The sequence below is a fragment of the Gymnodraco acuticeps genome, unplaced genomic scaffold (genome assembly GCF_902827175.1).
Source record: "Gymnodraco acuticeps unplaced genomic scaffold, fGymAcu1.1, whole genome shotgun sequence".
In the NCBI taxonomy this organism is placed as follows: Eukaryota; Metazoa; Chordata; class Actinopteri; order Perciformes; family Bathydraconidae; genus Gymnodraco; species Gymnodraco acuticeps.
In genome coordinates this window covers 36411-54803 of record NW_022992280.1, presented here as the reverse complement: position 1 = coordinate 54803, position 18393 = coordinate 36411, and the positions used below count along the sequence as shown (strand labels likewise).

The following is an 18393-nucleotide window of genomic DNA, read 5'->3' as shown; positions in this document are numbered from 1 at the left end:
GGGGAACCTCGCTGCGGGGAAATTCTGCCCCTGAAAAATGTCTATGCACACGTTATTATTATTATTATATACAAATAATAATAATAATTAAAACAATTAAAATGTTTAATCATCTCCCGCGGGGGTGGCAACCTCACTTTGGGAACCCCTGCTCTAGGTAATCACACATCCTGTCATGTACACGGCTACAGTTGGGATACCTTTGTTATCATGTTACTCTCATGTTGGAGGAGGACACTCAGTGTTTTCCCAACAATGAGTAGTGCTGAGTCATCCTACCTGACGTCTTCTTCTTCTTCTTCAGGCAGGTGCACACGTACTTCTCCAGCTCCCGCAGCGTGGACGGCTTCAGCGTCTCGAAGTCGATCTCGATCTCGTCGGGGTTGGAGTTCTTTAGCGACGGCTCTCGGGTCTGGATGATGTGAACGACTCGGCCCAGCTTGTCTCCGGGCAGCTTGTTGATGTCCAGACTCAGCTGCCGCTTCTCCTCGTACGACATTGGCTTCCCCCGCTCCGCCGTGACGGCCCCGAACACATCTGGGGTGGAAACATGGCCGGAATATTATAAATGTGCCCCTTTGATATCTGTTATTATCTCGCATCCTTACTGGCATCCTTACTAGCATCCTATATTTTACTATATTTTTTATTATTTTTCTTCAAATAGTTTTCTATTTGTATTTGTTTGTTTGTTTTGCTTTTATGAAAGCACCATGACACCAAGTCAAATTCCTTGTACGTGTAAACCCACCTGGTGATAAACCTGATTCTGATCTCCAGGTGAATAGAGGGACATTTGGACTCACCCAGTTCATCCTCTGCTTCCAGAGCGGCCGAGGGGACGAGCGGCGTCGGGCCGGGCTGAGGAGCCACGAGCGGGCGACTGTGTTTAACTCCTTCCTTCTTCCTGCAGGGACAAAGGATTACATACGCTCTAGTTATTAGAACATCTGTGAGACACATACAACACAGGAAACAACTAAAGAGACAAAACTCAAGAGATTCCAAGGGTGTTTCTCAATGTCGAGGAAGGATGCTCCAGAGCCACTATTTCAAGGATGCTACGTCATCGAGTGCCGCCTGTTCCAATGTCCAGGATTCTTGGAATTCTACCGAGGCCGGCGTCCTTCGTAGCGAGAAATTTCGAGGCTGCACATGTGTATCCTCCATGGTCTTAAAATACCCACAATGCTTTGCGCACGGACCAATTTCCAAAATCTTTGGCGGAAATCGCGCTCCATTTAAGGCGGTGCCTCGCATATGACGCACACCTGTTAGCCTGTTCCCCCATTCTTCATTTTCCGAGGCGAGGAAGGATTCTTGCCTCGCTTCTGAATAGGGATGCATACCGGTATCCGGTATTACCGAAATACCGGATACTGGTGGCTACGGTATACCGTACCGAAATCAGATCCGGTTTCGATACTTTTATAAAAAATAAATTTAAAAAATGGATTTTCAAAGTGAGTCCCGTGATGGCGGGTGTTATCCATTAGATTGCAAAATCGTTTTTCTTCATATTTTATGTATTTTCATTGTTTGTTCAATACTAGAAAGGTAAAAGTCCCACAAATGAACTGTGATGGGATTTGTTTTCTCTCACCAGTGAAGGCAAATGTTGATTTTAAAGAATAGAATAGAAGAATAGAATAGATAGAATAGAATTCCTTTATTGTCATCGCACCAGGTACAACGAAATTTAAAAAAGCAATCCTCGCAGTGCATTTCCACATAAAACGAATAAATATATCTATATAAACATATACACACATAAACATATGCTCACACATCCATACCAACATGCATACATGCCCGCACATTATTTAAATACAGTTTACAATATAAAAACACAGGGATGATATTTGGCATCTCTGATGTCGATCAGTTAATAAATTAATAAAACTATTAAAAAGTAGTGCAGTTGCAAGTTGTAACTGTGTGTGTGCTAGTTCAGTGTTTGACAGTGTTCAGTTCTCGTATGGCTCTGGGGTAGAAACTGTTTTTCAGTGGGTTTGTCCTTGATTGAATTGACCTGTAGCGTCTACCGGAGGGCAGAAGAGCAAACAGGAAGTGTCCAGGGTGTGAAGAGTCTGCAATTATTTTGCCTGCTCTGTTGAGGCAACGTTGGCTGAAGAGTTCCTCCAGAGAAGGCAGTGAGCAAAGATGAGATTTGTTTGTTTGTGCCGAGATCTCATGACCATTATTCTATTATGTATTTGTTCTCTGGTCGAATCTCAGGTTTAACATTAATTATAACGGTGCTATAACGGTCTGTTTGCATTGACAAGATGTGCTTTTCACGCGGCACACCTGATGGCGGGTGTTATAAAAGATATTCCATAATCGGTTTTCTGCATATTTTTTAATGTATCTTTCATTGTTTGTTCAGAACTAAAAGGTCCAAGAAGTCCCACAATTGAATTTAATATTCATTTGACATGTTAACTATATCGTAAAGCGCTTCATGGGAGTAATTGTGGGATGATACATTTTCAAAGTATCACGATATGTATCGGTTGAGTATCGGTATCCTTCAGTGGTATCGGTATCGTAAAAAAGTCAACGATATGCATCCCTACTTCTGAAGGACCTGACTCGGAAGAACATGTGCTACCAAGCAAGCGTCCTAGACATTGAGAAACACCCCAAGAGTTCTAAACCTAAATGAACGGCCATCTCCCAGTCTGGATGCTTTTTAATGATTTTATTGTTTCAGTTTCTCTGGAAATGTGTGACTTCAATCCTTCATTTCTTTCAGATTATTTTTACGTTTTTTTTATCGAGCAAACTTCAATTTTTCCTTATTAAGTTGTATTTCTTGTCCTTGTAATTTGAGGTCTTTAAAGAGAATATGTTGTGTGTCTCTTAATATGTTGTGTGTCTCTTAAATGTGTTATTTTCTTCTGTTATTGTTACATTTTATTTATGGCGTTATAAACTTGAAGTTATTTAAAATATAAATGTACTTTAGTGAATTGTTCTCCCACATGTTAGAGTCTTTCCTCCAAAAGGATGCACTTCTCAGTTCATCTCCTGCTGATTGGGTTGTTATGGTAAAAGTACCGCTTTACTCTCAGAGAGAATATGGAAGTTATTTCTCAACTCTGAGTTTTCTCCGACCCCTCCCACTTACCCAGGTTTTTTGCGCTCCTTCTTCAGGACCACGGGCTCTTTGCTGCTCTTGTTTTTCTTGGCGGTCGGAAGCGTCATGGAGGGGGGGGGGGCTCCAGCGGCTCCTCCATCTTCTTCTTGTGCTTCTTCTCCTTCTCCTTCTTCTTCTCTTTCTCCTTCTCTTTCTTCTTGGGTTTGGGGGGGGGCTGCGAGAGGGCGGCCAGCTGCTCGTGGACCGCCTTCAGCTGCAAACACACAGAAAGATATTCAGAACAACACAAACACCGTCTCATACGCACCCTCCCGCTCTACCAGGAACATCGTAGAATTTAGTTTTTCAGAAATAACTATTTTAATTCCAGAATTCTGAGATTGAAGTCAGAAAAAAACAACAATCCCTTTTGGTCAGATCTCTAAAGAACTAACAAAACGTGGCCCCAATCCTCTTCAGCGATACATGAGTGTAACACATGCGTCACTTCCGGGCGAAAATTACGGCCCCGCCCACTTTTAGGGGAAAACAACGCTGTCATTTGAACGGCGGTCGATACAAACTCTGAAGTTTTTGCCAATCCGATTAGAAATGTAAGGAAACTGTGGATTTTCTGATCTTCAAAGAGCTCGATCACGACGGCCAGGCAGGCAAACAACTACATGAAATCATTGGAAATCGACAATCGGGCTCCATATATGGTTAAATTAAAATCAGTAGGCGAGGCCGTAATTTCTCCAGCTGTTACTCTCATGAGCGAGGCGGAAAATAATAGTTTTAACATGCCAGAAAGCTGCTGTGTCGTTTACCTCAAACATTAAAACAAATCCAGGGTTCAGTGTTTCTGTACTTCCTCTACGAAGAAAGGAGCTCTGTGGCTTCAGGCTCGACCGCCATTCACATGACAGCGTTGGTTTCCTCCAAAAGTAGGCGGGGCCGTAAAGTGACGTAGATGTTACTCTCATCTATGGACATCGATCGCCTGCTGCTATATTTAACCATATATCGAGCACGCTCGTCGATTTCCAATGATGTACTGTAATAGAGAACCGCAGTGACGCGCCCTAAAATCCGGAAGTAAACTCCTTCCGGATCCTTCGTCAAAAACCAACGCAGTTTCTCCATAGGGTTTTGGAAAATAGCTGGAAATCAGGTCTGTGGTTGAGACACATTTAAGAGACGGATCACGTTTTGTTCAGCCGGATAATCTCCACATGTCGACTTTTATCATTTTCGAATCATAAATCTAGTCGCCAGAAGCAAAATGCTAACGTTAAAACGAACTACAGCAGGCTCGCTGCTTCAACGTCACGCCAACTTCAGATCCAGATTCAAACACACAGATTCTAGATGGAACGAGTTGCAAATGTATTATCTTTTCAATTTACACACGGCATCTATTGCACGTCTGTCCGTCCTGGGAGAGGGATCCCTCCTCTGTTGCTCTCCCTGAGGTTTCTCCCATGTTCCCTTTAAACTGTGGGTTTTTCTCCGGAAGTTTTTCCTTGTACGATGTGAGGGTCTAAGGACAGAGGCTCTAAGGACAGAGGGTCTAAGGACAGAGGGTCTAAGGACAGAGGGTCTAAGGACAGAGGGTCTAAGGACAGAGGGTCTAAGGACAGAGGGTGTCGTATTGTCATACTGATATTTTGTACAAACTGTAAAGTCCACTGAGACAAATGTAACATTTGTGATATTGGGCTATAAATAAACATTGATTGATTGATTGAAGCGTTTGTTTGAACACTTTGCAGGAGGCAGGGACTTGCTTTCAAGCTGAACAGAAACTAACTTAGAGGAGTGTTCACGTGTTCGGCGTAATGACGTACAACGGCCTCCACGACTTCTGTAGTCCTATTCAGCCACTTGGTAACAACCATCGTTTCTCAGACACGTCCACTCTTCAGAAATCACCAGTGGGGTCACTGCTGATGATTTAATGTCCTAGAACAAACCTGATCCGTCTCTTCAACGTGTCTCAACCACAGACCTTAGTTCAGATGGTTTCCAAAACCCTATGGAGAGATCCCGTTGCTTTTTGTCGAAGGAACCGGCAGTGGTAAAAATGCCAACTTACTTCCGGGTTTTAGGACGCGTCACTGCGGTTCTCTATAGTTCGCCTGACTGGCCATCGTAACCGGGCTCTTTGAAGATCCACAAATCCACGGTTTTCTTACATTTCTGATCGGATTGGCAAAAACGTCAGAGTTTGTTTTGACCGCCGTTCAAATGACAGCGTTGTTTTCCCCCAAAAGTGGGCGGGGCCGTACTTTTTGCCCGGAAGTGACGTAGGTGTTACTCATGTGTGGCATATTGCATTGTCAAAAAAACAACAACCGCATTTCAGGCAATTCTCCTCTATAATGCGGTTTTTTTAATAAAGATATGAACCCGTAATCGTGTTAAACTCTCTCTAGTCTCTTATATTTAATACATGCATTTTGGTTTTAGTTGTATAGTCTGTTGGAAGCTGTTTGTTTGGTGTTCTCACAGTCCGGTTTTTATCATTTAAAGAATAATACGTCTTTTTACTCTCAAGGCGAGACACCCCAGGTGAATAGGGTCATTTTTGTAACTTAAAGGTATCAGCTAGAGGTTTCTCCAGTTAATTACTTACAATAAGGCAATTGTTTTTTGTATTACAAGTTTTCTGAAATAGCATGTTGAAATATGCAAATGATCCATAATGTCACTAAATATGCGCAATTTTTAATACATTTCAGGAACACATCTGAACTTTGGATAAAGCCAGGTTCAAAATTCTTGTTTTCTTTTGCAGTCATTGTTAGAGCCAGTATTTTGATTTGATAAGAAAGGCCACCTAATTGTGACGTCTGCAGTCAACGCACTATAAAGGACTACAATTCCCACGGCGCCTGTGCTAACGCCACAGTGATGGGCAACCTGTTGAGAGATGCCGATGAGGAACAGTTTTTAACCGTACTCAATCGTACTCGTAACCGTACATACAAACCGTACAAGTACCCTTTAAGTTGTGAAGTCACCAAGAAAGAAAGAATACCTAAGTTGTGTTGTTTTATTTGAGTTTTGCCTATTTCCTTTGAATATTGTAAAGGCCTATTTTTCTTTGTTGCATGTGCAAAAGTTTATTATTTTATTTTGAGCAAACACATCGCAACATCTTCTAAACCATCGGAGGCCAAGCAACACTTCAAACTGTGAGTACTTTAAGGAAAGAAACGAGTTAGAACCGTCTGTTTCAGGCGTCTAGTGGCTTGGTGGAAAGACAAGGAAGGAAGCCACGACAGGCATATTAGAATCTAAAGTTTCTACAGAAGGGATTTTGGATATCTCTTTTTATCACTCCATAAATCAGAAAATACTGCCGTAAAATATCAATTTTCGCCATGTTTTTAGGTATAACATGTTATATAATTCAGGCTATGAATGATATATGAACAAACTTTTCTGTAAAAACCTTCAGCATATTGATAGGACTAAAACTGGCAGGTTTGGTGCATGTAAGTGCGACTGAAGTGGACTTTTCAGTAGCACCTACGATGTTTTTGCGTGCCGTGTCTCGCCTTAAATGTGTCTCTTTTCTTCTGTTATTCCCGGAGAATGTTCCTTTTTATTTGATGGCTTTATAAACTTTAATTTATTTTAAATACAAATGTACTTTAGTTAATCTTTCAAGCACAATCTTGAGAGTTCTTCCTCCTAAAGGAAACACATTTAGGTCCTCATTTTGTAGGAAATCTGCTAAACTAAAAACATAACACAGGAATAAAAACACATCCTCCTATTTCTATCCTATTGTAATCTCACCACTCTGACCTGTTCCTGTAACTCGACCAATCGGTGCTCCCGCTCGTGGTCCGAGTCTCCGCCCGACGACTCGGAGGAGCTGGGGCTGGAGTCCTCGGAGGGGGCGGGAGGGGGCGGGGCTTGTCGTATGGAGGGGGGCGGGGTGCAGAGTGGAGGAGGGGGCGGAGTGCAGAGCGGAGGAGGGGGCGGGGTGCAGAGCAGAGGAGGGGGCGGGGTGCAGAGCAGAGGAGGGGGCGGGGTGCAGAGCTGAGGAGGGGGTCGGGGTCCGGTCCTCGGGCTCGTCCGGCATCTTAGCGAAACGCATCTCAAACACGTCCTGAGGGAGGAGAGACAGGGCTGTACATCCGTACTTCAACTTGTACATTTTCTATTCTTTTTAATGCTATTTTATTTCTATGGAGATTTTGGAATGTTTATTTCCTTTGTTTTAATTTGTTTTGTTCAATGCCTTGCCTTTATGCTGCAAAATGGGATCAATAAAGTACTTCTGATCTCATCTCACTGCAAGATTGAGCTGATTATAAAACAGTACGCCCACATTTGGACTTCCTGCAGTGCAAAACACACTCTCTATCTATCATTTTTTATATAAGAATATCAAATAAGAAGTGAAGTCAAGAGTCTGACGTTAGTCTCAGAACTACATGCGTTTTTACAATAAACACTTTTTGTCAGATCTCTGAAATAAATCTGAATCAAAACATTTGAAATTCTGAATTCAGATTTTAAACTCAGAATTCTTTAAACTTAGAACATGTGGCCCCGATCCTCTCCCGTACAGATTTCACGATGCGTTTTGCACACCACCCGCTCCTCACCTGTAGTTTTCGGGCCATGTTGACCACGTCGTGGTCGGGGGGGTTGTACTTGTAGCAGTTGGAGAACATCACCCGGACGTCAGCAGCGAACTCCGGAGCGCCTCGGTACTGCCGGCCGTCAAGCTTTTTCTGGGGACACACGCACACACACACACACACAACACACACACACACACACACACACACACAACACACACAACACACACACACACATCACACACAACACACACACACACACACACACACACACACACACACACACACACACACACACACACACACACACACACACACACACACACACACAACACACAACACACACACACACCACACATCACACACACACACACACACACACACACACACACACACACACCACACACACACACACACACACACACACACACACACACACACACACACACACACACACACACACACACACACACACACACACCACACACACACACACACACACACACACACACGCACACACACACACACACACACACACACACACTTACTTTACATTTAAATCACAGAAGCTGCTAAAGAAACACAGGAGACCGTTTCCATTCAATCAACTGAGACTACAGGGGGGGTGTTAGTACTCGTACTGCAGTATGCAAGTACTCTTTAGTACTTGTACACAGTGTGTAGTACTGACCTTCACAGTGCTCAGGTCCATGGGGTGTGAGTACTTGTACACAGTGTGTAGTACTCTGTAATAGGGCTGAACGATTAATCGATTTTAAATCGAAATCGCGATTTTAAATGATGCGATTAATTTTTTTCTTTTACTTTTTTTTTTTGTTCTTCTTGTGTGTCAGTCATCCACACCAATCAGAAGCGCTGTTCTCCACATGTACCAGCCATTGTTAACCAATCAGAAGTGCTGTGCTCCACATGTACCAGCCATTGTTAACCAATCAGAAGTGGCCCATGATAGAAGGTGATAGACAGATTGATCCAATCACCTGCCAAGTAATGCCAACGATGGAACGATAACAAGAACGGCTCTCACCCAGTACGACTCGGGTCCCCTCGTTCGTACCAAAGAGCCGTTCAAAAGAATTGGCTCGTTCGCGACCGACACATCACTTGAAGCTGGACTTTAAAGCAACCCAACGGAAGTTTCATGTAAGTTTAGTTCTTTCACTCGTAGCTCGGGCTGCGGGGCGCTAGAGACGGGAGCACGTTGATGCGACCTTCCTAGCCGGAGATATGGCCGCATTTTACAATAAACTTCCGTTGGGTCGCTTCAAAACAAATATCGCAAATCGAATCGCAATATTTGTCAAAAAAATCGCAATTCCATTTTTCCAAAATCGTGCAGCCCTACTCTGTAGTACTTGTACACAGTGTGTAGTACTCTGTAGTACTTGTACACAGTGTGTAGTACTCTGTAGTACTGACCTTCACAGTGCTCAGGTCCATGGGGTGTGAGTACTTGTACTGCAGTATGTGAGTACTCTGTAGTACTTGTACACAGTGTGTAGTACTCTGTAGTACTGACCTTCACAGTGCTCAGGTCCATGGGGTGTGAGTACTTGTACTGCAGTATGTGAGTACTCTGTAGTACTTGTACACAGTGTGTAGTACTCTGTAGTACTGACCTTCACAGTGCTCAGGTCCATGGGGTGCTTGATGATGTCGTGGTAGTCGTGCAGCCCCAGCGCTCGGGCGTCGACCGGCTTGTAGAAGGGCCATGCGTATCCGATGTGTTTCTTAGAGAGCAGTTCTTTGAGGACTCTGTTACAGGACCTCATCTGCTCCTGCCTGCTCAGAGACCCGCCCCCCCCCCACCAGCAGCGCCCCCCCGCCCGGGTGCAGCTGGGAGTCCGGCTGAGACGCCTCCTTCCTGGGCGTCTTGGCCGGGCGGATGCTGTCGCGCCGCGGCCGGGCGTCGGCGGGCGAGGACTCGCTGAGCTGGTCGTTGGCGGGAGTCGTGGTGTCGGCTTTCCTCTTCTGACTCTTCCTCTGCTGCCGGACGGAGGGGGAGTTTAGGAGAGAGGGGTTAGTGGAGAGGCAGCTTTAAAGAGTCACACTCATCTCAGACAGAGACACTAGGCGCGTTCACACCGCGTACTTTGCAGTACTTAGTGCCGGCACTAATTACCCCAGGGCCAATCGCGTTCACACTGGAGTACTTTTCCCTGAGGGAAGGTTACGCAAATGAGCCGCTGACGTCACTTCTTCTTCTCCTGCTTTGGGTTTACTGGCAGGCTGCAAACCACTTCACGGTGTATACTGCCACCCGAAGTCCCCGGCCGGAAGTCCCCGGAGTTGGGGAAGGCTTCAGTAGAAGCTGCTGGGACTCCCAGCAGCTTCTACTGAAGCCTTCAGAGCAAATCGCCAGAACGCCGACACCTCCTCATCTCCACCGCTCCCATGTTTTATTTTGTGTTGCCATAAGTTATTCTCTCTGCGTTGGTGCGCGGGGCTAATGCTAATGCTAATAATGCTAATGCCACAAATACAATGGCGGCTTCACAAAACTTTTCCGAGTTTTACGGGGCGTGGTTTGCAATTCTTCCAGCCAATCAGAATTGGGGCACTTTTTCCCCCCAGGAGAGTACCACCTCTCTAGCAGGCACTAAACATGGGGGTAAAAGTTCTCGGCACTAAGTATTCTTTTTGGTGTAAACGCAACATAAGGGGTATTCACGGAACTAAAGGGGAAAAGTACGGGGAAAAGTACTCCGGTGTGAACGCGCTAAAGATGTTCATTCAAAAGAAAATCATTGAGAATTTACTTAAAAAAAAAAAAAAACCTGATTTTAAAAAGTGACATAGATCTAACTTTCAAAATAAAAGCGAGTAAAACTGGAATGTAAAATAACCATTTGCTATATTCTCATATAATATGTTAATGTTTACTAACATTTCAAAATAAAAGCATGTATCATCCTTAACAGATACAGTTTCCTCTGCTTACCTTGATGAGGGCGGGGGGGCTCTGCAGCATGGAAGGGAGGCCGGGGTGCGTCAGGCCTGGGGGGGGCAGGGAGGTGAGGCCCTGGGGGGGGGGCGTCAGCTGACAGGGGGAAGGAGGGGGGTCCAAGGTGAGAGTGGGGGAAGGGTGGTCCCAGGTGAGAGGGGGGGAAGGGGGGTCCCAGGTGAGAGGGGGGGGAAAGGGGGTCCCAGGTGAGAGGGGGGGAAGGGGGGTCCCAGGTGAGAGGGGGGGAAAGGGGGTCCCGGGTGAGAGGGGGGGAAGGGGGGTCCCAGGTGAGAGGGGGGGAAAGGGGGTCCCAGGTGAGAGGGAGCGGTGGGAGGGACACGAGAGAGCTGGGGGGGGAGGAGAAGCTGGGGGAGGGGGCCTGAGGGGGGGGAGCTGCTCGAGGCGTGGTGGGGGGGGAGGAGAAACCCTCCCGAGTGTGGGGGGTGGAGAAGGGGGAGGAGGAGTCCTGGCCCGAGTCAGACTTGGAGATCACACCTGGAAGAAAAATATTAAATACGGTTTTAGAAAAAATACCAACTTTCAACAAATCAGATAAACTGCCTTTGGATTAAGAGCGACATGAAGAACTGACTTCAAAATAAAAGCCATGAAGAACAGCCTTCAAAATAAAAGCCACCTTGATCTGACTTTATTGATCCCCACAAACACAAGCCACAGCTTTGCTATCATTGCAGTTTAGTTGTGTTTATATCCTACACAGAGTTGGGTCTAACTCGTTACAAAGTAACGCGTTAATGTAATAATATTACTTTTGTCGGTAACGGAGAAGTGTAACGCGTTACTTTTATAATTTAGTAATCACACTACAGTTACTAACATTGCCCCGACACGCGTTACTTCGTTACTTTTATAAAATAATCACACTCACTGACAGACTAGAGGGGTTTCCGCCGCAGGTTTACATACATGTAGGCCTATGTAATCTGCACGACTTGCGAGACCACATCTCCACGTGCAGTGCTGCATAAACATGGCTGAGTCTTCTCATCTGTGAACTCCCTCAACGCGCTGCTTGCTCTCTTCTCTTGATCGCCCTCTCACGGGTGAACAGTTCAATGTCCCGCTTCATTGTAGGAATTCTGTCTCTACCACTTTAGTTTGACCATCTCTGTTACTAAGTTATGGAATACTAAATACATAAGTAATTAGATACCTTACCGTGACTGCGCTCATAAAGAATGATAAGAATAATGCGTCTTGAACTGGTTTCATTAATTAGTGTCTTGACGTTTCACAGACTGTTAGCTTGTTGTGTGGCTGGTAGCATATTTTAGAGCACAAAGAAAGACATGTGTTATGTCTTCCTTAATGCAATAGTAATTGTGGGTGCAAGTGGAGTCTCGCAGAGGCAAAACTGTGGCGCGCACACTGTAGGTGCGCCGCAGTCTGCGTGATCTGCCTGTAGGGAGGGGCGGGCCGGCCCTGCGAGTAAAGTAACGAGTAAAGTAACGAGTAAAGTAACGAGTAAAGTAACGAGTAAAGTAACGAGTTACTTTATGTAGAGAGTAACGAAGTAGTGTAATATATTACTTTTTTTTAGTAACGACCCCATCTCTGATCCTACATTAGATTTGTAAATAATGCTTCACCGAACACAGGAAGGGGCTTGGCTCGCTACAAATAAAGACGGCTCATTTGAATTCTCCCCAAATATATTGAGGCTGAACCTGAACGTTCAGCTTGGGGGCCCCCTAGTGCCCGCGGGGGCCCTATGAATCTGAATAGTCCGTCTGTAGGAAGAAACGGCCCTGCTTGGTATCAATCACCACTAAATAAGTACCAAGATATTATTCACCATCGCCCCGCCCTCCTGTTAATAACCTGTTGAAGGGGTGGTGTTTGATAATGGGACCATAAGCCTGAAGCTATGAAGGTGTTGTTCTGAGACAGGTGGAGTTAATGGAGAGGTGAGCCGGTGCAGAGGAACTGAATGTTCCAGTTCAGCAGGTCAGGTGAGTCAAAAACAACCTGTCAGAACAGCTGGATTAAACCCACATTTAAACAACACCCTGAACACGACCAACTCCCTTTACTCTGAAGGAAAACAAAAATGTTTTTTTCTCATGCCTCAAATGAAAACGATTTCAAAATAAAAGCATACAAGCACTGACTTTAATATAAAAGTGACCAAGAATTGATTTCAAAATAAAAGTCAGAAAGAAATGCCTTCATAAAAACAAGGGACCAAGAACGAATTTCTAAATAAAACTCACCAAGAACTGACTCCATAATAAACGTGACCAAGAAAGGATTTCAAAATAAAGCTCACCAAGAACTGACTCCATAATAAACGTGACCCAGAAAGGATTTCAAAATAAAAGTCACAAAGAACTGCCTTCATAAAAATAAGGGACCAAGAACGAATTTCAAAATAAAACTCACCAAAGACTGACTCCATAATAAACGTGACCGAGAACGGATTTCAAAATAAAACTCACCAAGAACTGACTCCATAATAAACGTGACCAAGAACGGATTTCAAAATAAAGCTCACCAAGAACTGACTCCATAATAAACGTGACCAAGAACGGATTTCAAAATAAAGCTCACCAAGAACTGACTCCATAATAAACGTGACCAAGAACGGATTTCAAAATAAAGCTCACCAAGAACTGACTCCATAATAAACGTGACCCAGAAAGGATTTCAAAATAAAAGTCACAAAGACATGCCTTCATAAAAATAAGGGACCAAGAACGGATTTCCAAATAAAAGTTACCAAAGACCAAATTCAAAACGAACCCTTTCCCACAGCAGTGAAAGAGAAAGGCGATTTGAGACGAGTCCCTCTGGACAGAAGCGTCGAACGTGCTGTTGACAGATCACCTGTACATCCTGTAAAGTGAAACTCTCACCTGGCTCCCGGCGGCCCCCCCGACGACCCTTCGTAACCACGGCGATCTCCTTCTCCTCTTGCGGCATCTCTGTGATCTTGTGCAGAAAAACTTTCTCCAGAGCCTCCGCCATCAGGACGATGTCATCGCCAGGCTACACACACACACACACACACACACACACACACACACACACACACACACACACACACACACACACACACACACACACACACACACACACACACACACACACACACACACACACACACACACACACACACACACACCACACACACACACACACACACACACACACACACACACACACACACACACACACACACACACACACACACACACACACACACACACACACACACACACACACACACACACACACACACACACACACACACACACACACACACACACACACACAATGAGCTTCCTGTCACATCACAACATGTGAAACACTATTATTATCCTCACACTGATATCAGAGCAGGCTAACACTAACTGAGAGGCTTTTTAACGAGGTGTCAGTGAACGGAACGCAACACGCACACACACACACACACACACACACACACACACACACACACTAATGGTGGCCTAACACCTGACGCAAAGCGCATTTTAGCCACGTCGTGATTACATGCAAAGTCAATGTAAAGAGGTTAATATCTCGAAACTTTTTAGTTATTTAACATTAGAAATGTATTATTCTGCCCAAACTTTGTCTGAGGAGATTCCTGGAAGAGGGAAATGACAATTAAGATTTAAAAAAAAAGTTGATTCAAGAACAGAACTCTGTTATTAGATCAGTATTTTCCTATATGAGAATGAATCTCAATCTGAAGGGTCTTCCCAGCTTTAGGGTCAGATGACTGAGACTCTTTGTGTTGACTTCATACATTCTGATACACAGATGTGAAGCTCACCTTGTTGTAGATGTAGCAGTTGGTGAACATGGTGTTGAAGTCCTGAATGCACTCCTGAGCGTTCCAGTAGAAGTGGCTGTCCAGGCGCTTCTTTATGGTGCCCATGTCCATCGGGATCTTGATGATCTTGTAGTAGTCCTGAAGGAGAAGGGAAGTGTGTGAGAAGGAGACTGAGGAAAAGGCTACGAGTAGATATAAGGCACTTAAGGAGATGCTAATCAATAAACATTAGCGACAGATTGCAGAGACTGAAGGAAGTGTCTCCTCTTGGTTTGTAAGATCTACAGAACAACAACATGTCCAGCTGAAAGGGGGAAAGAAAGTTTATTTATATAGCACCTTTCAACACAAGGCACTTCAAGGTGCTTTACAAAAATGAAAGACATTCAGACAAAGGCATTTAAAAACAGTCGAAACTGTAGAATAAATAAAGATATATGTGTGTGAGGTTTTCATGCGAGAGGTGTGACTCACAGGTAAGCCCAGCTTGATGGCATCTACAGGAGCCTGGAAGGGCCACGCAAAGTGATGTTTCCACAACGTCTTATACACCTCTTTAAGCAGGAACTGGAAAAGACCAAAATCACACAAACATTTAATTACAAGCACAAGTAGGGCTGTACAGGTGCTAGTATGAAATGATGACAATATAGTAACTCTGTGGGGCTTTTATTTTGAAAAACATGCTTCTAGCTGAGCTTCCTTTGAGGATAAAGTTACTCTGTGGGGCTTTTATTTTGAAAAATAAGCCATAACTTGAGACCCAGTAAACATACAGTTTCTTTCCTGGGCTTTTATTGATATACTTCGACCCGGAGCTTGCCATAAGTATACAGTTACTCCATGTGACCGTTCCTGAGTATACTGTAATGATACAGTTAGTATATAGACGGGGCCAAAAGCAACTGTATGGGGCTTTTATTTTGAAAAACAAGCCTCCAAGGATACAGTATCTCTAAGGGGCTTTTATTTTTGAAAAACCAGCCTCTAGGGCAGGGGTGCCCAACCAGTCGATCGCGATCGACCGGTCGATCGCGGGGAGATTCCCAGTCGATCGCGAGATGTGTCTAAAAATAGAACAACAATATTCTGTTTTATCGTTAATGTCCTATAACATAATCTTCCCGTGCCAGAATAATGCACTTGAACGCATCAAAGCTTTGTGATTGGCCGGCGTGACCCCATGTGTGGGGGCGTGGCTGGTGGGCAGTGCACTAGTTCGCTGACGTTGTCCGTGTCAACAGGAGTGACAGTCCGCACACACACAAGACCGCAATTATGGCAGAAGCAAGAAAGCCCAAAATATATAATTCTCACTCCGAGTGGGAGGATGATTATTTTTGTATCTATTCCAATTCAAAGTCCATCTGTCTCATCTGCAATGCGAGCGTTGCTTTATCGAAGAAGGGTAATTTAGGAGCGGCATTTCAAAACAGTGCACAAACGCTACGAGACGGAACTCCCTCCTGATTCTGCCCTACGCTCCAAAAGGGGAGGGGCCTGAAAGCACAGCTAAATGCACAGCAGTCCATTTTCACCAGGCCCAACAACAAGAGCAAGGCTGCTACCAGAGCATCTTATCGGGTCAGTCACGTTCTTGAGAAACACATGAAGTCTTTCAAAGACGGCAAAGTTATGAAAGAAGCATTCCTGGAGGCTGCGACGCGCTTTTGGGGACAGTAAAAATAACAGAAGCATTTCAACAGGTTTTTGATATAATAAAAACTCAAGTTAGATACCGTTATTAATCAGCTGTAAGCTGTTTGAACTTATTCATTATAATGATTGTACAAAATGGTATAAGAATGCAAACTTAAATTGATTATAGTCTATTATCAATTCAGGTTAAGAAGCTAGTGTTGCTTGCATCCTATTTTAAAGCCATTTCTTTTTATACTCGACTAAAATGCAACAAAAAAGGGTTTGATTCTATTAATGTAGTCTTTGTTATTGCACGTTGGCAGCAGATTCCTGAGTAGCTTCAGATCTGAGTTGTCTTATTAGGAAGCCTCATTTATACTTTTGTAGCAACACTATTTGTATATAATGGCAAAGAAAGGGTTCAGAGTCTTTTCTCCCTGTATCATATGTGGCAGCACTGTTCAATGCTTCTTGAAAACATTACCCACTGTAGTGACGTGTGAATAAACTCTGTTTCAACAACACTGTTGTGTAACTTCATTTAAATACTTGTATGTGTGTAGATTAGAAAGAGGTAAGATAAAGGATCTGCGGTATTTTATGAGGTATTAAACGTACAAAGGTCAGTTTTATACAAGTAGAAGTGTGTATTTACCTGGTAGTAGGCTGTCAGTAATGGCTACGCCTCTCTATTTGGACTGGTAGATCTCGGCAGACTGGCAACTTTAAAAGTGGCTCTCGGTTCAAAAAAGGTTGGGCACCCCTGCTCTAGGGATACAGTATCTCTATGAAACTTGTATTTTGAAAAACAAGCCACTAAGGCAGTACTTCTCAAAGTGTGGTCCGTGAGCGCCCCCTAGTGGTCAGTGAGTATATTGGCAACATTTCAGATTTGAAATAAATAATTTTATTTAAGTTTTCCACACTCTCGCGGGAATATCTCCGCAATGGAGCGTGAGCTTAAGTTTCTATCGATTGCATGATATAGCCCAGCGCAACACCTTTGTCACACATGTTGCCACCTGTTTGTACCATTTTCAGGCGATTTGTAATCTGTTCTAGAAAAATGATGTGTTTTGGGATATTGTGGAGTTTGGTGGTCCGCGAGTGTTTTTGTATTGGTTAAGTGGTCCTTGGTATGAAAAAGTTTGAGAAACACTGATCTAAGGATACAGTAACTCTATGGGGCTTTTATTTTGAAAAGCAAGCTAATAACACTAGCGTAGCCTCATCTCTATCTCAATCCTTCAGAATAAGAGTGGATGTTTTACCTGCAGCTGGTTGGTCTGTCTCTTGGGTCTGGAGGGGTTCCATATTTCTGGGACGGGGGCGTTGAAGGCGAGGGACGGGGGGGCGGAGGGGGGGTTGAGGCTGCTGCCGGCCTCCAGACCGTCTCCCATGGCGGGGGGGGGGTTCAGTGACGGGGCTTTGAGCAGGGAGGGGGGGCGGCCCCTCAGGCCATTACAGGACACACTGGACTCTCTGCAGGAACACAGCAGGGGGTCAGGGGTCATCAGAAACATCAACAATATGAGGAATACGTTCAAGAGAAGATCACAAATATTTACCATTAAAAATAATATTATTTTTATTTTGAAAAACATGCTTCTAGCTGAGCTTCCTTTGGGGATAAAGTAACTCTATGAAGCTTTTATTTTGAAAAACATGTCACTTCTTAAGCTTCCCGTTAGGATAAAGCAGGCAAGCAACCTTTTTGATATGAAGTGCCAATACAAAAAAAACGTTTTATCAGCGTGCCGACGATCGTGAATTATCAACCGGGGGGGGGGGGGGGAGCTTGACGCTCATGAACTGTCAACAGGAGGGTGGGAGGAGCCTCGCTGGGAAGCAGTGTGTGGACCTGTAAGCGCAACACGGACGGGTGGCGCAGTGGTCTGTGCATCCGATCATCAGATCAAGGGGGAGTGCTGGGGAACTCCAGTTCGAAACCCGCTCCTGCCGCCACTGCGTCAGGCCGTTGTGTCCTTGGGCAAGACACTTCACCCGGATTTGCTCCTGTGGGTATTGTCCACAGTACATGTATGATATCAATGTGTACTTGTAAAAGCACCTTGAGGCGTGAAGATGGACGGTGTGGCGCAGTGCGCTGTGATCATCAGATCAAGGGGTGAAACCTGCCGCTGCTGCGTCTGTAAAGCCGGTGTGTCCTTGGGCAAGACACTTCACCTGAACTTGCTCCTGTGGGTATTGTCCACAGTATCTGATCATTGCATGTATGATATATGTCACCAGACCTTCCTTCCACCAACACACTAACCTCCTTTTCCCCTCTCTCTCCAAG

General features: G+C 44.5%; 1 protein-coding gene across 1 annotated transcript; it reads right to left on the bottom strand.

The window, feature by feature from the left end:
• Positions 1 to 279: 279 nt before the first annotated feature.
• LOC117540653 (bromodomain-containing protein 4-like) lies at positions 280 to 17605 on the bottom strand (the record flags this gene model as incomplete). Its single annotated transcript, XM_034207414.1, is given in 13 exon segments — positions 280 to 537; positions 807 to 907; positions 3134 to 3356; positions 6893 to 7208; positions 7711 to 7839; positions 9327 to 9492; positions 9494 to 9693; positions 10649 to 10804; positions 10806 to 11146; positions 13528 to 13660; positions 14451 to 14588; positions 14925 to 15017; positions 17363 to 17605. Coding segments are annotated over 13 exon segments (2497 nt in total), but the record flags the coding sequence as incomplete, so codon positions are not given.
• Positions 17606 to 18393: the final 788 nt, after the last annotated feature.